The sequence below is a fragment of the Elephas maximus genome, chromosome 19 (genome assembly GCF_024166365.1).
Source record: "Elephas maximus indicus isolate mEleMax1 chromosome 19, mEleMax1 primary haplotype, whole genome shotgun sequence".
In the NCBI taxonomy this organism is placed as follows: Eukaryota; Metazoa; Chordata; class Mammalia; order Proboscidea; family Elephantidae; genus Elephas; species Elephas maximus.
Genome location: NC_064837.1, coordinates 53,473,138 through 53,495,950, shown reverse-complemented (window position 1 = coordinate 53,495,950; position 22,813 = coordinate 53,473,138). Strand labels below are relative to the sequence as shown.

Below are 22,813 nucleotides of genomic sequence, written 5' to 3'. Positions count from 1 at the left end.
TGCTCATTTGGGATGGAATTACTTTGTGATTCATTGTACTCTGGAGAGTCTCCAGACTAGTAAGAGGCAATTGAAGACCAGGAATACAGCCCTTGGATCAGGGAGCTTGGCCCAGAAGGGAATCCTGCAGCTTCATGGAGGAAACAGTCCAAGCATGCAACCTGGATCCTTCATTGCCCTTGGTCTGATGAGAGTTGCCACGGTCTTTTATGACTTCATGACAAAGGGAATATGTGCCAGACCTGTCATTCCTTCCTGTGTCTTTTCTGTCTTCTTGTCTAATGGAATTGATTGGATGAAGTGGGATTTATAGTAGTGGAAATGATCATTTTAAGAGATAGTTCACGGCATTTAAATCATTCCTCAATTTTAGCATTCTCTCTTCTCACGTACTTTGGACTGTTATCAGGAGGGACCAGTCCCTGGAGAAGGATATCATGCTTGGTAAAGTAGAGGGTCAGTGAAAAAGAAGAAGACCATTAAGGAGATGGATTGACACAGTGGCTACAACAACGGGCTCAAACATAGCAAAGACTGAGAGGATGGTACAGGACTGGGCGGTATTCTGCTCTGTTGTACCTGGGGTTGCTATAAGTAGGAACCAAGTCTACGGCACCTAGGAACAACAACTTTTCACTGTCATTCTGTACATTTTTTTTTCCTCTAACTTTATTCCATTGTATTTTTTCTCTCTTCGGCCCTCTAATTTGTTTCTTCCCCCAACTTTTCCAGATCTGGTAGTGGTCCTGAACAAACTCTCATCCCCACTTAGGACTGAAGTGAGTTACATCATGAACTGATGAAAATGATAAAATATTAGTCCTTAACTTCTTTCTGGGCTTTTTAGTATGTTTTTCTAATTGCCTACTTATGCAAAATAAACGTTTTAATGGGTTGATTAACTAATAAAAAAAAAGTTTTTTTTTTTATTCTTAAGTAAAATCCCAGGTTTTCCTGAATTGTTTAAAAATATCTTAAATGCTTACCATCAATGGGCAGATTCCTTTTCAGATCATTGATTTCTTCTCCTGTGAGTTTCAATCCCTGCTTTCCCAAAATTAGGTCCAGTTTATTGACATCAACAATCCCTCCTTGGGAAAACAAGAGGAATATGAGCAAAATTTGATGGATCCAAAGCTCTTAATTTCTGTATACTACGGTTATCATTTTCAGCATGAAGAGCAAGGCTCCAGAGTACAAAAGTGGTAAGAATGGAGTTAAAAACAGAACCTCTTTCCCTAGTTTGTTCTTGGTGACAGGTTTACACAGCACGAATTATTAAAGGGATTGAGTCACTAACAATTTATAGCAATGGAAAAAATAATGTCATACTTCTTACCAATAAATGGCCTTATTTTTATTTACCAGGTTAGTTGTCTCAACTCATAACTAAATTTCCTGAATAATTTTCCTTTAGTTTTACTGTTCAGACTGACATAGACTCTGTTATTCTCTTTTCTACTAAACAGGAGAAATTTTCTCAAAAAAGGAAAAATTTTTTAAAAAGTGAAGATATTTTGCTAATAAATCTGAATGGTATCAATATTTAAATAGGTTGGCAAGGTTCACAATTTAATATCTAGAAAATAGTATACATGTCTCTCAGATTCATTTGGCTTTTCATTATGTTTTTAACTTACCCTTAAGAGGCTTCAAATCACCCAGTAATCTATTCTTGTAGACTTTTCCATTAGCTACAAGAAACATAAATTAGGTCACACATAAGTAATGAGACGATTCACCAATGCAGCAAAAGTCATAATTTAAGGTAAAAAGGATCTGTAATTTTCCCTAGAAAATATCCAACTTAATTTCAAATTAAAAAAAAAAAAAGATGTCATCCGGTGTAGCCCTTCTATTCAATTGTTGGCACCTAAATATGTTATTGCTGGCAATCTTCAAGGCGTTAACACACACTGAATTTTAAATTCTTTTTCAGTTCTTTCCTTTTTCTTCTCTTTCACATGATTCCCGGTTCAACTTTTAGAATTCCCTCTCAGTGGAATCAAGGGTTACAAAAGGTATTTCTTAACATCGAAGGAGGATTTGTGAATAAAGAAGCAGCTAAATTTCAAACTAAAATATATTTAATCAATAGGAGTCCTTTTAATGTAAACCGGGATCATTCATTTTTTTCTTTAAAATTATTTATAATTATAGACTTTCATAAGTTTATACAAATGTATAAATTGGATCATATAATACATAGATGTGCTTTTTTATTCTAGCCTTCTTTTCTTTTGTGTTTTTTTTGGCTTGGTTCTCTTCCTCTCCTTCTTTCCCTCCGCTTTCAATGCTACCAGTATAGATACATACTCCCAGGTAACTCATGTTAAGAAACTGTAATGTATTTTCACATTAGATTTATGTGCATATGTATGTCTGTATATATATATATATACACACACACACGAATGCATATATTATTATATTAGCATGAGATAATTTATTCAAAATTATTTTTCTGTTCTATTAAATGTTTATGGAAGTCCTCACAAGCAAAACAAGAAATATATGCTCTTTACAAGCACATATTTTTATTTTAAATGCTTACCATTAGTTGGCAGATTTTTTACCATTTCCACACGTTCCTTCTCTGTGAATGTTATTCCTATTGTATCCAGAACATTCTCCACATCACTGGCATCAACCTCTCCTCCTTCAACATAATCAAAATGATCACAGATTGGCATACTGAGAGAGGGCTAATAACTCTATAAAGATAAAAAATCACTGATGCCTATTTAGCTGCACCCACAATAGTTGCATGAGCCAAAAAAAAAAAAACCCTCTAAGAACTGTCCACCATTATTAATAATTATCATAGAAAAATAATTTCTTCCTTACTCTTAGGAAAATAGGAGATATAATGATGTAATTTATATGATATAAATTAGGATACTGTAAGTATATGATCTAAATATTTTTCAGCATTCTATTTCTCTCCTAGTCTCTTGATTAGAAAATCTTCATGAAAATTTTCCCCCATCATTTGTTGTGCTAATTTAAGTTTTGACTTTGAAAATGAGGAATACTGACTATCATTGGCAAATGTTCTAGAAACATTTCAGTGCTAAAATGTGGACATTCTAAATTATAATTTCAGGCATTTATATGAAGAAACTCATCAATACAAAAGAAAAGATATGGAATAAAAAAGGCAATGAAGGAATGGAGGAACTATATAATAATATAGCATAAAAAATTAATACATTAGCATTATAGTAATTTCCAATCAACCTGTAATAGTTTCCACTGCTTCCATCAATTCATTGAGACCAACTTTCCCATTAGCTGTAAGAAAAAATCATAATTAGGATACAGAAAAAATTGTAAAAAAAAATAAAGTAGCTAAATTAAGAAATAGATTTCACCCACATTTTCTTTGAATCAACCAAAAATTTATATCCAATGAATGACAAGCATTCATTCTATAGTAGCTAGAGGGTTGGCCCAAGAAAATTTTCTCAAATCTTAAAAAAAAAAATTGCCACCAAGTCAATTCCAATTCATAGTGACCCTAATGACAGGGTAGAACTGTCTCATAGGGCTTTCAAGGCTGCAATCTTTACAGAAGCAGATTGCCACACCTTTTCCTGCAGAGCTGGTGAGTTTGAACTGCCATCCTCTTGGTTAGCAGCCAAGCACTTAACCACTGTGCCACCAAGATTCCTTTCTCCAGTCTTAGGTTGTAGGAATGTTAGAATGGGCTAGTGGAGTTGGTTTGATTCTCAGGCAGCCCTTACATCTGGTACAAACACAAAGTCTTCCCAGGACTTACACTGAAAGACACTTGATTTTTCACTTTTACTATCTTTTTGTTAGTTATTTCAACTACTAACATGGAGTGGCTGGTAATATGTACAGGTATTCTCAATTTTTGGTTACCAACATGTCTTTAAAGTTTGGATAAATATTTCTACCTATCTTTGCTGCAAAAGACTGCTTTAAAATTTTAAAAAGCAAAGTTGTCACTTTGATGACTAAGGTACACCTGACCCAAGCTATGGTCTTTTCAGTAGCCTCGTATGCATGAGAAAGTTGGACAATGAAAAAGGAAGACAGAAGAATTGATGCATTCGAATTATGGTGTTAACAAAGAATACTGAATATACTCTGGACTGCCAGAAGAATGAAGAAATAAGAAATCAGTCTTTGAAGAAATACAACCAGAATGCTCCTCAGACGAAGGATGGTGAAACTTCAGCTCGCTTACTTTGGACATGTCATCAAGTTTGGTAAAGTAGAGGGTTAGTGAAAATGAGAGAAACACTCGATGAGATGGATTAACACAACAGCTGCTACAATGGTCTCAAACATAGCAACAATTATGAAGACGGTGCAGTACTGGGCAACATTTTGTTCTGTTACACATAAAGTCACTATGAGTCAGAGCCAACTTGATGGCAGCTAACAACAACAATCTTTGGGGAAAAGATGCCATTAGTTGAAGCTGGAGAGTTATGAAAACATGGAAATATTCCAATATCAGGAAGGACTGGTCAACCCCATCAGGGCCAGCTACATAATTAACAAGGCGTAGTACAAAATGAGTGAGCTTGACCTTATGAAAGCGCTTTGGTGCTACCAGCCCGAGTGGGGACAGCTCCTGCCATCGCCTACCACAAGACGCTGTCAGGTGCATGTATCCAACACCAACCCCTCTCCCCACAATGTACCATGTCTAAGGTTGGGGTTGGGAAGGCCCTGCTGGGGGCAGAGGGTAATAGTGGTTGCTAGTTAGGGGCAGTGAAGAAGAGCTCTGGGGCACCAGGGTGTACTGACTAAGAACTCATTCTGGGCAGGCAAGAGGAGGCAGGAACACACCTAAGCCAAGGCTCCAAGCCCCTGAGCATGCTCTATTTCCCCATTGAACTTCAACTACAAAACACAAATCCAAAGATAAAATTACAAAGGACTGCAAGGCTACAAAAAGCTCTGGTGGCACAGTGGTTAAGTGCTAGGCTGCTAACCAAAAAGTTGGCAGTTTGAAACCATCAGCTGATCCATCGGAGAAAGATGTGGCAGCCTGATTCTGTAAAGATTACAGCCTTCAAAACACTATGGGGGCAGTTCTACTCTGTACTATAGTGTTGCTATGAAGCAGAATCAACACAACTGCCATGGTTTGGGTGCAAAATTACAACCACACAGCCTTAAATTCCAAGCATGGTGGCACAGTTCTAACCTTTGGGCCCTGTCCAGCTGCACTAGTTGCAGACCATGAAGATGGCCCTGACTCCTACATATTATTATACCTCGCAAAAGAAAGAAAGAAGGCCCAAGATGCAATGCAAAATAAATGATTATTCAAAAGACTCAGGAGGAGGGCTAATGGCACAAACCATAACCCCTGTTCCTTAGGGGTTCAATAAATTGCTGGATGACCCTTTGATGTGTAGTGAGAAGATAATGAGTCCAATAAATAAATAGTAATGTACAGTGAAGACACAGCCAGTAACTAGGACTTGATGAACATGAGACTGAATGGGGTGGTAACAGAGAAGTTAAGATTGTGCAAGTGGAGAAAAAGAAGCCTGAAACTGAAGCAGTTTTCCCGCTGTGGAATTTTATCAATTATGGTGGAAAATTATGAAATCAGTTTTAAACATGGTGAAAGTAAGAAGGTATAACAGGAGTTTTAGATACACTAATTCAGGGAAGAACTATAAGCAAAAATAAGCAGGAGACCTAAAAATCTTCAGCATAGAGATAACAGTATTTCCCTGATTAAATGTGTAAAGCTGAAATGAGTAATGGCCATTGCAGGACAGAACTGTTGAGGAATAACTGTTTACTGAGCACGCTGCTAACATGTAGCCTCCTTCACTATTTTACTCCAATACCAAATTTTTCATTCTGCTCCGTGTCCATTTTCTAAATTGAGAGTTGTCTTGGTTACATTCTAAGCAATGTTAGAACACAGATTGGAAGGAGTTGATGACTCTGGCTTTCTGAAAAAAGAGACCTATTCTTACAACTGAACTATTTTTTCACTTACAAAAATTCAGAGACTCAGTGTCAAAGATAGCGAACTGCCCACCAATACGCCTATTTTCCTCCCATAATGTAGAATTGTAGGTGGTTGTGGATGCCCAGCCAGAATACATTCCCAACCTCCCCTCTTTGTATTTAGGGGGAGCCAAAAAAAAAAAAATTTTTTTTTTCTATTGTAGAAATAACGAACTCAAGCATAACAATGATTGCAAGGATCGCGCAGGATCAGGCAGTGTTTCGTTCTGTTGTGCATAGAGTTGCTATGAGTCGGAACTGACTCGACTGCACCTAACAACAACAACATTGTAGAAATAATATGTGTCACATCACCTTCCTACTTTGTGCTCTCTTCTCTATACCATCAGCTGGATACAAGCAATGAAAACACTAGGGGGACCCCAAGATGGAAAAACCTCAATCCCTGTATCACTCAACGAAGAAGACCACTGCCCACCAACCAAACATATTCTCACCTTGAACTTTTATAGGAGAGGATATAAACTTCTATTATGGTTAATCATTATATATTTTGGGGTGTATTTTTTAATAGAAGCTTTAGAATACCCTAAACAAAACTTTAGGACTGATTTCTTCCCTTATCTTTGCAAAATGCTTTTCTTAAAAACAAAAACAAAATATCATTGCTTAATTGGTATTCTCTGATACAAGTCCGACAATACAAATTCCTTTCTAAGACCCACTGTTATCGACAATGCTCACCACTAAGAGGCAGATTTTCTGTCAGACCTTCACGTTCCTTTTCTGTGAGTTCAACCCCCAGGTTTTCCAGAACAGTGTCTAGATTATTGACTTTAACCCTTCCTCCTTAGAAAGAAACAGAAAAAAAATCATTAGAAAAAATTAATTATTTCAAAATATTAATCTACTCAGGCATGAATTTTTATCTTATATGCATTTCAATATAAGAAAAATAAAGAGAAATATACCACTTATTTGTATTAGCAAATAGCTTAGCTCAGCAAACCACCTTAAGTGATGTCAAGTATAACTTACATAAAAATGTTCTAAAACTGAAGTATTACTTACAAATTGGATTGTACTAAGTAACAAAAGTAACAAGCATCTATCAAAAAAGGAGCCAAAAGCATAGGCAGTGCTATCCCTATGCGGCATATGGGGAGAATGCTGTGTGTTTGTCCCAAAAACAAAGTTAAAAGAGCATCTGAGAGTAATAGTTCAAGCTTCAGATTATCAATGTCCCACTCTATTGCTACATCTAAGGAAGTGGATTAAAAATGATACAAATTGCTCAAAGAGGGAAGAGTATCATAGACAATACATGCATCACAAAATTCTGCAAGGAATGCTGCTGACTGCCATTATTGCAAGGGTCTGGAATGTCAAGAGGCATATTGCTATCTGCAATAGGCTCCTCTCACCAAATATCAAGCTGCAGAACTATTAACCCTTCTTCCTTCCCTCCGTACTTTCTTATCTTCTATTGATTAACAGTTGGTTGAAGAAGGAAGGAGCAAAAAAGCAAGCCACAGTCCATGTGGCTTAAAAAAAAAAAAAGTAACTGGCCTCCAGAAAAGAATATATTATAGAAAATAACTTAAAGAAATTTGATTCATGAAATAAAATTATATTAAAGATAAGTTCAAAATTCGGTAATAAATTCCTCCAAAGAACTGGCTAATATTCTCTATATTATTTGCTGTATATAATTAGATTTAAAGTCATTCTTTGGGTGTGCTCTCTGCAAAGATATAACATGAATAATTAATCAAAGTACTACGAAATGAACGCAATGAAATCAGAAATCTAAATACAAGAATGTAGATACAAGTCAAGCAACTCTGGTGGTGCAATGGTTAAGCATTCAGCTGCTAACTGAAAGGGCAGTGTACCTACCAGATGCAACGCAGGAGAAAAGACCTGGCAATCCGCTCCTGTAATGATTACAGCCTAGGAACCCTATGAGGCAGTTCTACTCTGTCCTATAGGTTTGCTATGAGCTGGAATGAACTCAATGGCACACAATAACCACCACAGACACAAGTCAAAATCTAGTGATATATATGCAAATGTTGACGATTTTTAGCAGACTTTTATGTTAACCAGGTTTGATACATACCTTTGATAGATCTCACACCATTCAACAATCTATTCTGATACACCTTTCCTGCATCTATGGGAAAAGGCGCAATTTATATCAGAAGGAAAAGAATGTGGACAGTCACAAATTATTGAGCAACTGAGTGTAATTCCAGATATAGAGTTTCTTATGCTTCCCCTGAGAAATCTGTCCAGGCCCACTCAACAAATAAAAGTCATTTTCAGAAAAGGAACATTGCCTTAGTGACAAAAATCTATGTAGGATCTGACAACTGAGAAGACTGCAAGGGAGATTCTATTATGCAAAGACAATCACTATCCCTTTGTGTCCCTTGTCCTTCTGTTATGCAGAGACAATCACTGTCCCTTTGAGCTCCTTCTCCATCTGACTTCTCCCTTGCCTTCCTTTTACTGGTCTCTCACTCCTCTCTGTTTCCTTCCTTTCCCTTCATATCATTTAAACCTCTCAGCAGCCTGAATGGGTAAGATGATCACATTTGCATCAGCTCTGATGGCAAGATTTATGGCTGAAGAGCTTGGTGACCGCCCCCCCCAGATTAAATGTGACAGTGAATTACTTTTCCCTAGTCATTTTCAGCACTTCTTACCAGAAAAAAATTAAAGCAACAACACTTTAGAATTGCTCACAACAACCCTAAAGACCAAGCCCCCTGGCAGGTCACAGTGGTACTTATATGGCTTACCATCGATTGGCAGTGTTTCTAGCAGCTTCACAAGATCTTTTTCTGTGAGCTCAATCCCCATGTTTCCCAGAACTTTCAGCAGATTACTGGCATCAACCTTTTTTCCTTTCAAAAGATAGGCATGTTAGCGCTTGACAGTTATTGGACCCATGTAATAATTCCAAATAATCAAAAATTCATCGCCAGTGCTTTATCATCTTCTGCCTGAAGTAGTGAACAGGTAGAATGAGACACACACAGAGTTATGGGGGAACCACAAACAGGTCTTTGTCCCTCGATTTCATAAAAGGGAGACTCTCTTAGTGATGGATTTAATACAGCAGAGTAATAATTTTGCTTTCAAGATTGGCTAGCAAATTAGAATAATATAGTTAATTTATAAATCTGGAAATGAAAACTAAATATTGGAGGGCCATGTTCTAAATTATGAGATTTTTCTCTTTACAATGGCACTAATATTTTGATTCATATTAAAGTTTATTATTAAAGCTTGTTATTTGCTGTATGTATCAAGGTATGTGGGTATTAAATAATGGTGAAGTCACATTTTTGATTTATCAAATATATTTCCACCAAATTTCTTAGCAAGATACAAAATTTTAATTATAGTATTAAAGCTAGAAAAGGTAAAGTCCAACAAAAGATATTAGGAGCAAATATTTGATAAAAAAAAAAAAAGTAATATAAGAAAAAAATTGCCATTTGGACAAACTGACAAAGTATTTTAAAAAAAACACACAGTTTCATAGTAATTTGTCACTCACCAGTAAAAGCTTTCATGGTATCCATCAACTTTCTCATGTCAACCTTCCCATAAACTGTTATAAAAAACATGTAAATCATACACAGACATGGCACTGACCCGTTAAAAAGATGAAAAAACACATATAGCAAAATTTATATACTCTACAGTTTTACTCTATATTCGTATCTTTCATGACCAAGAAGCTCTAGATTATGATTTCTAGAACTTTGATTCATTGTGCTATAAGAAATTAAACCTCCGACAGTTAAAGGTGAGTTACAAAATAAAGTCACTTTTTTCCATGGAGCCTGCATTTAGGACATCCTCTACTGTTTACGTCAAGTACAAGGAACAGGCTTTACAATTTGTAGGTACTACATGTTAATGTTTCTATTTAGATTTTTTTTTCTCCTTATGTAATGAGGTGAATCTTGGTAGTTCCTGACTTTTCTATGACAGGGAGTTTCTACTCCTTTGTTCTAAGTAAGTACATGAATAACACCAGCGACTAGTTTGAGATATTTTATAAAGTAAAAAAAAAAAAAATTTTATAAAGTAGAAGCTCAATATATACATTTAAAATCAATTAAAAATGCATTAAAAAGGAAGCATACGACAGAGATAAAATTAACTCAAATTGGGGATGCTCTACAATCTCAGATCCATTATCCTTTATTGAATGAAACACACCTAAGAAATGTTCTGTTATTCATTTGCAGAAAATATTCTTGATTTTTGGCTAATTGTAGGTGGCAACAGAAGCTTCATGTTACTGAGAAACTCTGACACTTGGAGACCATAAAATGATGGCAAAAAGTTACCAATAATTTAAGTGGCCAGAGACAAGTATCAACTGTCCCCACTGTTACTAAATCTAAGCTGGAAGGAATTTTTGTTTCTTGTTTTCTCCTGGATCTAAAATGACAGACTAGGTTGTTTTTTTTAAGGTTTATTGAGATATAATTCACATAACATACAATTCACCCATTTAGAGTGTACAATTGCATGTATTTTAGTATCTGCACAGAACTGTGTAACCATCACCACGATCCAATTTTACATTTTCATCACTGCAATAATCCTTATGCCATTAGGCTACAGTTACGATATTTCTGCTCTACCTCAGCCCTAGACACTTACAAATCTACTCTCTGTTTCTATATATTTTCAGAATCTGGGCATTTCATGTAAATGGAATCATCCAAAATGTGGTCTTTTGTGACAAGTTTTCACTTAGCATGCTCTTACCAATCCACGTACTTCAGCCCTAATTCAGCTTTAACTGTATTTCACAGTTTGTTTCTAGCTCCTTAAGGGGGAGGCCTGAGAATACAGGCCTTGGTTCAAGGAGTCTGGCCTGGGAATTGGGATGTTATGCAGCTTGATAAATAGGGGAGTATTCTACACATTATAGTCTAGATGTTTAATGGCCCTAGACTCTGAGACAGTGAGTGAGCACTGTCATATGGCTATGAATGTGCCCTCATGTTAATCATCTCTCACCTCTGACACTATTCTTTTGTCTTCCTGTTTTTCTCCATAACCTCCCTCCTGGTGGTGCAGTGGTTAAGCATTCAGCTGCTAACCAAAGGGTGGGCAGTTCAAATCTACCAGCCACTCCTCGGAAACCCTATGGGGGCTGTTCTACTCTGTCCTGAAGGGTTGCTATGATTCAGAATTGACTCGACAGCAATGGGTTTGGTTTTTTTGGTTTTAACCTCCCTCCACATTGTTTTTCATGTCACTCTGCCCACAACTGCTTGTCTTTCCCCTCACTTTTCATACTCCAAAAAGGGTCCTGCCACCTTTCAGCACTCTTTTGGATCCAAAATTAAGGGAGTTGCTGACATATGTTGCTAAAAAGGACAAGACAGAATATTACCTTATTTTCTTTCTGCATTCATTTCTAAGCTTTTATAAATGGCTCTTTAATGCCCAATAAACTTTTTCAGAGGTTGATTACACAGAAGCTCACATTCTCAGGTTGTCCTGAGCTGCTCAAAGATTTAAATGCTCACCGTCCACAGGCAGGTTCTTTACCAAATCTTTACTCTCCATTCCTGTGAGTTTCATTCCCATGTTTTCCAAAACAGTGTTCAGTTTAGTGACATCAACAATCCCTCCTTGAGAAAAAGAGAGGAACATCAGCAAAACTGAATAACCATAAGATGTGACAAGAGCTAGGAACTACTGTGCATGATAGATGTCAGTTTCACCAGGAAGAATAAAGTCCACTGAGGTATGTTCAGTTGTATAGGGACTGTCAGTAATGAAGATGGCATTAGAATTTGGGAACCAGTTTATATAATTAGCTTTTCAAGATTGTTGGATAACTGCTAGACCATTTACAAAAATAAAGAAAACTAAAGTCACATACTGCTGCCAATGGGAAAGTTTTATTTTTGTTTCCTGAATGAACTGATGGCTGTCCTTCCACTAAGAAAATTTAGCAAGTAATTTCTAATCATTCCTTTCACTTTCTAAATTATAAAATGTTACAGGGATACAAAATTGTTGTGATGGTATCAACGGTACTTGTTTATTCCAGTTTCAGGAATAAACATTATAGATATAATGAAAATATCCTCTGAATCTCTCCTTATGCCCAGGTGGAACCACTGTCTTAAATTAGTGTTGATAATTCCCCTGCATGTTTCCCATACATATGTGAAATCGTTTTCCATAATTTTTAAGTTTACGTAAATTATAATATTATAATGTGAGTTTCCTCTTGCCACTTATACTTTTTAGTCAACATTTTTCTTTTTTTTAATATTTGTTCACATTGAAACATGAAGTCTTGCTTCATTCATTTTAACTCTTGCTTCTTATTGTAATGTTATACCACCATGAATTCATCGGTTCTCCCATAATGAATATTTAGATTGTTTCCCATTTTTCGCCATTACAAACAAGACTGAAGATGCACATTCTTGTATATGGCTAGCTGTGGACAAGAGTGACGGTCTCGGGTGTACACTCAGGAGTGGAGTTGCTGGGGTGGAATATATACATTTTCAATTTCTAGAGATTTTGCCTAGTTGTTTCTGAAAGTGTTTATATTCCTATCAGCAATACATGAGAGTTCCCACTTCTTTGTATCCTTGTCAACACTTGACATTGTTCAACTTTTACAATTTTTGTGTACCTGATATGTGTGATGTGGTATTTTACTGTTGTTTTAACTTCAATTTCCCTGGTATCTAGTGAGGTGAAGTACCTTTCATAAGTTGATTGGCCTCTCAGAGTTCTCTTCTTTTGTTGATTTTCTGTTCTTAGATTTTGCCACTATTTTAGAGTTTATTCTCTATTTTATGGTTTACTTTTTTCACTTTTGTTTAGTGTGTATTTGCAATAGGGAAGTTTTTACATTTTATGTAGTATAATTTAGAAGTTTTTTTATGGATTCACTATTGATTCAGCATATATTTAATAGTAATCAATTATTTCCCAAGAACTAGAAATACAGCAATGACTAGAAGAAAGTCCCTGTCTTGTGAAGTTCACATTCAGGGAAAGAGACAGTCAAAATACACATAAATAAGACTACAGGGAAGATGGCATTGTGAGCATAGCTAAGATACCGACCCTCCCACACAAGCACAAGAAAGGCCATTAGAAATCTTTAATTTCAACTCTGTAAGAACTCTGAAAAGTAGGAGGAGGACTGCAGCAACCAACTACACACTGGAACAAGAAAAAGTCAACTTTTAATGGTAGGAAAAAAATTTTTTTTTTTTTTTTTTTTTACTGTCCCTGCCTTTCCAGAGGAGTTTGTATAAACTGTTTAGTAGAATTTTTTGGTGAAACAATTCAGTTCTTAAGTTTTCTTTGTTGGAAGTTTTATTATATATACATGACTACATACGATATACATTATATGCACATTGCATGACTATTGAGCTTATCTATTTGTCAGATTTGATTATATCTTTCAATGAATCTTTCTACTTCATCATATTCTTGTTCATTATATTCCCTTATTATTCTGGTAGAAAACCTTTTGTTATATTTTTGGCTTGTATGTTCCTGGATCATGCAAGATACTAAATATGTCCTAGAACTCATGTGACATAGGCCCATAATCATAAATTTCCAAAGAAGATTTTTTCTTTCATCTACCTGTGTTTACCATTTCACTAAGGGTGAGGCCATTCAAGAGTCCTGACTTCATGTGGATTTTCACTGAAATCTCAAGGCTAAAGAAAGGTAGAGGAAATTATTTGGTAAAATGTATGCAAAAATGATCTTTGGAAAAAAGCATTATTTTGGTTTTATGCATATACAAATACGGTGGTACAGGATTCTAAATTTAGAGACTACAAAACAGAGAGAGTTCAGATTCATCTACTTTTTATCATATTTCTCACTCACCTTTAAGGGCTTTCACACCATCCATCAACCTATTCTTATACACCTTTCCATCGGCTGTAATAAAGACACAAATCAGTCCACACCAATGAGAGATGAAGTAAAACAATATCAAAGCCCTAATTTCAGAAAGACAATCAACATAATTAACTCAGAAAAGGCCTAATTTACTTGCAAAAAAAAAAACGAAGAAAGTTCTGAAAGTGGCTCCCTGACACCTAAGGGAATTACTGTTGGTACTCTACTGTGCTGAAACACATGACTCTTATCTCTTTGTCCTGGCTTTAATTTCTCCAGTTTTCCCCTCTAGTACATCCCCACCCATTTTACTGTCCTGTATCACCCTGCTTAGTCTTGATGCTGTTTGATTGGCATCAAAAGTAAGAACAGGCAATTCTCTGTTCTGATAGTGACTGAAGGGGCAGATGATTCTATAAATGAAATGACACAGTTGAGTTACTTCTTGTGGTAACACTCAATAATTCCTTCTAAAATTCTTTCTTAAAAAAGTGTCAAATGGAGATAGTTATGGTAGCTCTCAATAAATAAACACAACTCTAAGTTCCCTAATGGAACTTACATTGTTATTGGTAGTTAAAATAACTACATTGTTATTTTAAGTGCTCACCATCAACTGGCAGATTTTTCTCTAGTTCCAAGCATTCCTTATCTGTGAGCTTTATCCCAATTTTTTCCAGAATGTTTTCTGTATCGCTCACATTCACTTCTCCTCCTTTAAAAGAAAGAAAGGTAGGTAGATGAAAAATTTGAATATCACCTAAAAGCTCCAAAGTATGAAAAAAAAAACAAAATCATGTGTCTGCTCAGCAGCAGCATGAGACTTTTGTATCATCAGTCCTCATGGAAACAGAATTGATTCCTTAGCCTTAAGTATGCAATACCTATGATTATGGGTAAGGCAACACAAAGCAAGATATAAGTGGTTCTCGGATTTTCCAATTTATTTGAGATATCGGAGATAATTGATCCAAATTCCATATCTCTGTATTCTCTTAATTAGGAGTGTTGTGTCTTCAGTTTTACTTCACTACTTAAATATGTTAATCCAGTATAATGTACATTTGCTTCTCAGAACATTTAATTCTATTACAGAAGATAAGCAAGTACATTTGTTCAAGTTTGTAGTACGTAAAACATACACTAAACTTTTAAAGATGTGTTCGGTATAAAAACCAAAACCAAACCCATTACTGTCAAGTAGATCCTGACTCAGCAACCCTATAGGACAGTGCAGAACTGCCCCATAGGGTTTCTAAGGAGCAGCTGGTGGATTCGAACTTCCAACATTTTGGTTAGCAGCCAAGCTCTTAATCACTATGCCATCAGGGTTCCATGTTCAGTATAGATGAGTAGTTATTAAATAAAAGATATATATGTTGGAAAGAAAGGGATGGAAGGGCCAAGCAATACCTAATATTCAGGAAGCATTAAATATCCATGAGATACCTGTTCATTAAATATTTCTTATAAACTAAATACATAAGAGGTCCTAAATATTTATGATATGCTAAATATCACTGAGGCACATGAGGTACTTGGGACACCAAAAGAGGCACTAAACATTAAAAAAAAAAAAACATTAAGATACAGTAAATATTCATGAGTCTTAATTTGGCCACCCATTGGTAACACCCATTCTGGCTTCATGTGACCTCTGCCCAAGAAACACAAAACCTGTGGCTAATCAGTGGCCTTATATTGGCAAGTTACAACTATTGCTGTCGAGTCAAGGCTTGAGGTTGTCAAAAAAAAAAAAAAAAAAAACCCACAGCTTGGATGGAACACAGGCATTGCATGGAACAAGGATTTACTCACATAGAGAAGAGTGAGGGTAAGGTCAGTGTCAATAGTGGGCACCAGTCCCCCATATCCAGCTGGTCACTCCCTGCAGCTGACACAGCGCTGGTGTTCTACACAAACCTCTCCTGTGTTACTGATGAGAGGCCCCATTCCTTCTCACCAGGAACAGATGTAGAAGTGGGGCAGCAGGCCAGCTGCCATACGTTACACAGGCATAAGCAGAACAAGGAACTGAGAAGGAGTTCTCAGACAAGAAAGAAGAAAAACTGGGACGAAAGGGGGCTCAGGAACTGAGCCTTCAATATCAGAGAATGTTCTAGGCCCAAGACTTCTGATTAGGCAGCCTGGTGAGAGCTACAAGGGCTGCAAAGACTGCCCTCCCAACAATTAACCAGGTATACTTGTCTGTGTCTCTCTGAAAGAGCAAATTTATGTTACTGGGCAGAGCACCTTCCAGCTATGAACCCTCCTGCTTGAACCTCAAGTCTGGTTCTTGGAACCACATCATCAGCAAGGGTGGCTGAGCAGCTAAGAGGCACACAGAATCTAAGAATATTGCGTACCCTAGATTCAGGAAGTATGATCCTTTCACACACTCACACCCTACACTAAGTATCTTAACTTATCCCATCTTTTCCCTCTTGCTTCTTGCTGCGTGTTTAAAATGACTTAAACTGTGGGCTTCCAACATTTTAACTTCATCTGTGAACATTTCTGTTCTGTGAACACTCTGCTAGCTTGCCTGGTAGTGTACTTGCAGGCTAATATTGTAGCAAGGTAATTTCCCTTCATGATACCCAGATTATGATTAATTTGAATTCAGGCATACTGAAGTATGGTTTGGGGATATACCTCAGAGAATGAAGAATTTCCTATCAAGGCATTGCACTTGCTAAGTGTAGATCATCTGAAGTTAGAATGGTCCATATAATTTATCATTCAAACAAGGACTACTCAAAGTAAAAAAAAGGGTGTTAAAATAATTAATTTTAATTAATATACAACAGGGGTAAACCATAATGGTCTAGAGAAAACTAGAATGTGTGGCCACCCTATCTATAGTTAAACTTTTGTCCAGGAGACAGCAAATTTCTATAAAAAGTCGGATAACAAGTATTTTAGGCTTTGCCAGCCTTACCGTTTCTGTCACAACTACTCAGCCCTGCTGTTGTAATGTTAAAGCAGCCATAAACAATAAATGAATGAGTATGACTGTGCTCCAATAAAACTTTATTTGCAAAAACAGGGAGCAGTTTTGGCCCAAGGGCTGTAAAAATTTGTATTTTTATATATTTCCTCAATAAAATGATAAATGGCAGAGGAAAATACAGCAAAGTGATAACTGGAAACGAGCATTAAAATATAATTTAATATAAAAATTAGGAGTTTAGGTTTAAATACTTCTTCACTAACCTGTAATCGCTGTCACTGTATCCATCAATTTATTGAGCTCAACTGTCCCATTAGCTATAAGAAAAGTCAGAATAAGGTAACAATGCCAAGGGTTCACATACAAGGTAAATAAACCAACAATAAAGAGATTAATTTCGGAAATAAGAGATCAGTCAAAGACCATTAGGTCCACTACCTCATCTGACTCAAGTATAAGAATATAAACCCTATGACTCCACATTAGCTAAGCGGGGGAGGAGGCTTTGTCCCTTAGAAAAGTAGAATCTTGTCCAAGGAAATTATTTTCAATTTGATGTATTATTTTGAAATTTTTATTGAGATAATTATATGTCCACATACAATTGTATGAAATAATACAGAGAAATACCTTTTACATTAGACCAGTTCTCCCAATTGTAACATCTCACACAACTTTAGTACAATATCACAAATGGGATATTTTCATCGATAAAACCCACAAATCTTATTCAGATTTCCCCAGGTTTACTTGTACTCATTTGTGTGTCTGTGTGTAAATTAAATTCACTTTTATTTATTAATTAAATCTACAGGTGCTAATTTTATCACCTGTATAGTTTTGACACACACACAAAAATCTGTTGAAATAAGGCATTGAGATTCTTTGAGTTGTTACTTCAGCAAAACTAGCTTTAGCTAAATGACATAGAAATTGGAAGCCCAAATGCAGTGCTGATTTAAGAAGGGCAAATGGCTCCAGACAGAATTAGTTTAGCAATGGTTTAGTGAGGACATGGTTGCTTATAAACTTACTCCACACTACTTTTGTTCTCCTTTCTGACTACTACCTAGGCAGGCAAATGACCGGGGTTCTCTGTATTAGCATCAGTAAGGAAACAAGTTGACAGCTTCGGATGTTTAAAAATGAAGCATGCTTATTTTTTTTTTTAACTTTAGGACTGAGTTTTCAAACATACCAAATATTTCCTTTTGGTATCAAATAATCCTTATTTCAAAAATTCTCATGTATAAGTTCACAAGCACAGAAAGGCACAGTAAAGCTGTAGTGCTCACCATTAACTGGTAGATTTTCTGCTAGGCTGTTACGCTCCTTTTCTGTGAGCTGGATTCCCATGTTTTCTAGAACAGTATTCATTTTACTTCTTTTAACTTTTCCTCCTTAGGAAAGAACAAAGAGTAAGAAAACTATTAAAATATGAGAAATATATTGAATATTAGAAAGATAGTGATGCTTTGTTATTATTATACAAAAAGTTTTACTACTACAATGAAAAAATAACGAGTAAGAGAAAATACAATCGATTTCTTAGTAATATTATTACTGCTTTTAAACATGAATACCAAACTTTAGTTTAACACTGTATTAAAGAACCTTTACTTTGCCTTTTGGACTTATATCCAGCAAACAGTTTATGAAGGGGTCTTGCAACGGAAGCTAAAGACAACTAATTGAAAGTAAAGTAGAGAAGGATTTTGAGAAACACCCCAGTTGTTAGGAAACTAGAACTGGTTTCCCTTATAAATTACCCTTTATTTGGTTTATCCATGCTGTGAGAATAGTTTATGAGTATAGATTATTTTTTTGACTGTTTTAAAGTAGAAAGCTATTTCTATTATCAAAAAAGAATATATATTTATGTCTATTAAATTATTCAGAATGTTATCAGAGAGGACTTTGGCTAAAAAAAATGTCCTGAAGTTAAAGCATGAGTTGGGGCTAGGAGTACATGGAGAGGAAAATTTATTTTAAAAATACACCTCTCCTCACTTATTGACTATCTCATTATCCAGCATTTCACATTTACAACAACAGTAAAAATCTACTATCCAACTATTTTGCACATTAATGACTAAGTCTGGCAGTTACAAACAGTAACCAATGCCAAGCTGCAAGGCGAGAGTAATGCTGGCTTTGATGGTTAAGATTATGTGTCAACTTCACTGGGCCATGATTCTCAGTAGTTTAGCAGTTGTATAATGATGTAATTTGGCAGTTACTTAATGACGTAGTCATCCTGTAATTTGGCAGTTATTTAACGACGTAGTCATCCTCCATTTTGTGATCTGATGTGGTCATCCTCCATTTTTGCATAACTCCAATTTCACATAACAACCTGGTCTTTGGAACCTAACCGTGTCAATAAGTGAGGAGAGGGAGTAGTAATACTGAAGGTCTGGAGATTAGAAAAGGTAGATAACACGTCCCAGTGAGACAGATGGGGAAAACAGAACTACAGAGAGACTGACAAATCAAGATTCTGGCTATCAGTGCTCTACTTTTAAGGTGACTGTCAATTAAGCTGATAAAAACACACAAGTTGTTATAAAATGGGCAGCATCATGGACCGCTTCCACATTAAATTCTTTAAGAAATACCCTAAGGACTAGGGGAAGAGAGAACGGAAAAAAAAAAGTACCCTAATCAAAAGCTTTTGCCTTTGTCTATATTTTTCTAAACTGGGATTCAGTAAAAAATATGTTCTATCTGGAGGAACCAAATGAACCTTAATTAGTGGATTTAATTCTATTCAAAATTAATGCTCAAACTTTCTGGCAATAAGCATGATGGAATCCACTCCAGAGGCACCTCAGAAGAAAGACCTGGCAATCTACTTCTGAAAAATTAGCCACTGAAAACCCTATGGAGCACACTTCTACTCTCACATGCATGGGGTCATCATGAGTTGATTCCGACTTGATGGCAAATGCTTTTGTTGTTGTTGTTGTAGTTGTCATTGCTTGTTCAGTCAATTCACAGAATACTACCTATCACTTTTTGTAGTATCTATCTAGATTTCAAATTATACTCTGGGGGTTTATGGTTTGAAATATATGAGATTATGGGACCCCCTAAGGTAAAAAACAGGACATTTATATAGTAAATTACATTTATTATGAAAGAAGCTAAATTAAAAAATTAATTCATAGGAAGGGTGCCTTGGTTAAAAAATCCAATGATACAAATTTAAACCTAAAATCTCAAATTGCATGTTACTCACCTTTGAAAGACTTCACACCATCCAGCAATCTATTTTTATAGATCTCCTTGGCAGCTACAATGCAAAGAATACTTTATGTCATACAAAATATGATGTAGATGTTCATAAAGATAGTATTTAGGAAGAATTCTTATTACTCACTGAATAACTATGTTCTTATCTCATCCTCCAGTTAAAAAACTGGAGAGAGGAAATGAGAACTATTTCAGTGTGACAAATTAGGTAATTTTAAACACCTCAGACAATTGTTAATAGCTCCCCTATGGTGATTATTCTTTGCTTCTTCCTTAACCTATTCTATCCAATCCTTCTAAAGTGTCTCAACCCCATCACTTTCCTTCGTTTTCTTTCTTAGGATAGCTTTGCCATTGGCTATAAAGTATGACATTAAAACAATTTCAAATTCTAATGGAATCCAGCCTTTCTGAAGCCACTAAGGCTTGATGAATCCCCAAAACTACTGTCCTAAGATAATCTTTAAACCTTAAACCAAAAATATCCCCTGCAGTCTTCTGAAAGCCAAACAATAGTTTAGCTTAACTAGAAAATAATATCTGCCTTGAGCACTGTGCTCTTTTAAGAACTATCTATATGAGATCAAACTGACAACAGCAACTTGAAAGATTAGATAGGAACCTTAGTGGGCAGTAAGTTTATGTTAATGGAGGAGGAACAACTCAGAAAGAGAGGGTGACAATGGTTGCAAAACTCAAAGAATAAAGTCAACAGACTCACCACCAACTGGCAGCGTTTGTAGCAGCTTCGCTTGTTCTTTGTCCGTTAGCTCAATCCCCATGCTGCTCAAAATATTTGGTAAATATTGCACATCAACCTTCTCTCCTTTAAAAAAATGGTAATATTGTCATTAAGGAATTTTGTAAAATAACTAATTATTTCAAATAACTAATAATGTTTAAACAAGTTTCTCCCTAATTTGAGAAAGTTCAAAGGCTTACAAAGATATACCATATTTTTACACAAATAACATGCATTTTCTGTTTTTTGCCAACCATGCCCTCTCCCCGTGAGAGGTTTCATAAGCACCAGCTATGCTATCTTTTTTTACATGTTGGTGTAAAAAACTTAGCATTGCACACTTACAAAAATACCTCGTGAGGGGAGGTGTAGCTGGCAAACAAAAGTAGTCAGTGAGTGTTATTTCATAAAAATACAGTGCAAGTAGATACAAAATCAAAGTGGGATCATATATCAAGTTTATTTACTTAAAAATCCTGAAAAATAGGATTCCTTAACCTGAGGACAAGTTGAAGTAGAAGAAAATTAAATTTTACTTGAATAACGTTCTGATTAATTAGATTATCAGAATCAACTCATTCATACATCTTACCAGACAGTACTACACATTTAAAAATTTTTTCCTAAATTATATAATTTGCTCTTCATATTGGCAACGAAAAAGACCTTATTTTATTTATTCTGATTTGGGAGTTAATAAATAATGTTGAGGTGAATGATACTGTTAGTAAAAAATTCCAGAAAAACTACAAGCTAGTTAACAATTATAGATGTTTTTTTTTCTTAATTACAATATATAAAAGCAAATTATAGGATACTGGAAGCAAGTACTTCATTAGAAAATGTACAAATCAGCCAAATAAAACTTAAGAAAATATTATTTTAAACTATACTACTAAAAATATAAGGCATAAAGTCTGAGGTCTTGTTTTTATAGTAACTTTTCACTCACCTGTAAAAGCCTTTAATCCATCCAACAATTTTCTCATTGTAACTTTCCCATCTGCTATAAAAAGAAATACAAATAATAAAAAGGAACACAATATAGAACAGAGGTACAGCCAATATGTAGCCAGTATTTAACTTTGAGTGATACACAATAAGAACCTTTTTTTTTGGCCATAAGCCACTGTGATTTCTAGCTCCTGGCCTTGTTCTAACTGATGATATTGAGCTTTTCCATCGTCTCTCTTCCTATAGATGCAGTTGACTTGATTCCTGTGTATTCCATCTGGTGAGGTCCACGTGTATAGCTGCTGTTTACATTGTTCAAAAAAGGTATTTGCCATGAAGAAGTCATTGGTCTTGCAAAATTCTATCATGCCATCTCCACATTCTTTCTACTGTCAAGGTCATATTTTCCATTATAATCCTTCTTCGTTTCCAACTTTCACATTCCAGTCGCCAATAATTATCAATCTTGATTGCATGTTTGATCAATTTCAGCCTGCAGAAATTGGTAAAAAATCTTCAATTTCTTCATCTTTGGCCTTAGTAGTTGGTGCATAAATTTGAATAATAGTCATTAATTGGTCTTCCTTGTAGGCTTATGAATATTATCCTATCACTGACAGCGCTGTACTTCAGGGTAGATCTAGAAATGTTCTTTTTGACGATGAATGCGATGCCAATTTGCCATTCCTGGCATAGTAGATTATATGATTGTCTAATTCAAAATGGCAAACACCAGTCCATCTCAGTTCACTAATGCCTAGGATATCGATGTCCATGTGTTCCATTTCATTTTTGACGATTTCCAATTTTCCTAGATTCATACTTTGTACATTCCACATTCCTATTAATGGATGTTTGAAGCTGTTTCTTCTCGTTTTGAGTTGTGCCACATCAGCAAATGAAGGTCCTGAAAGCTTTACTCCACCCACGTCATTGAGGTCAACTCTACTTTGAGGAGGCAGCTCTTCCCCAGTCGTCTTTTGAGTGCCTTTCAA

General features: G+C 35.7%; 1 protein-coding gene across 1 annotated transcript in view; it reads right to left on the bottom strand.

Annotated features, from left to right (window-relative positions):
• Nucleotides 1-22,813, bottom strand: part of EFCAB3 (EF-hand calcium binding domain 3) — a 573,675-nt gene that overhangs the window by 263,748 nt on the left and 287,114 nt on the right. Inside the window, exons 71-86 of the mRNA XM_049861611.1 lie at nucleotides 21,817-21,870; nucleotides 20,844-20,948; nucleotides 20,109-20,162; nucleotides 18,163-18,267; nucleotides 17,131-17,184; nucleotides 14,525-14,629; nucleotides 13,900-13,953; nucleotides 11,544-11,648; nucleotides 9,545-9,598; nucleotides 8,781-8,885; nucleotides 8,096-8,149; nucleotides 6,718-6,822; nucleotides 3,241-3,294; nucleotides 2,555-2,659; nucleotides 1,641-1,694; nucleotides 987-1,091 (exon numbers count right to left, since the gene is read on the bottom strand). Of these exons, the coding sequence (XP_049717568.1) occupies nucleotides 987-1,091; nucleotides 1,641-1,694; nucleotides 2,555-2,659; nucleotides 3,241-3,294; nucleotides 6,718-6,822; nucleotides 8,096-8,149; nucleotides 8,781-8,885; nucleotides 9,545-9,598; nucleotides 11,544-11,648; nucleotides 13,900-13,953; nucleotides 14,525-14,629; nucleotides 17,131-17,184; nucleotides 18,163-18,267; nucleotides 20,109-20,162; nucleotides 20,844-20,948; nucleotides 21,817-21,870 (1,272 nt within the window). The remainder of the gene's footprint in view (nucleotides 1-986; nucleotides 1,092-1,640; nucleotides 1,695-2,554; nucleotides 2,660-3,240; nucleotides 3,295-6,717; nucleotides 6,823-8,095; nucleotides 8,150-8,780; nucleotides 8,886-9,544; nucleotides 9,599-11,543; nucleotides 11,649-13,899; nucleotides 13,954-14,524; nucleotides 14,630-17,130; nucleotides 17,185-18,162; nucleotides 18,268-20,108; nucleotides 20,163-20,843; nucleotides 20,949-21,816; nucleotides 21,871-22,813) is intronic.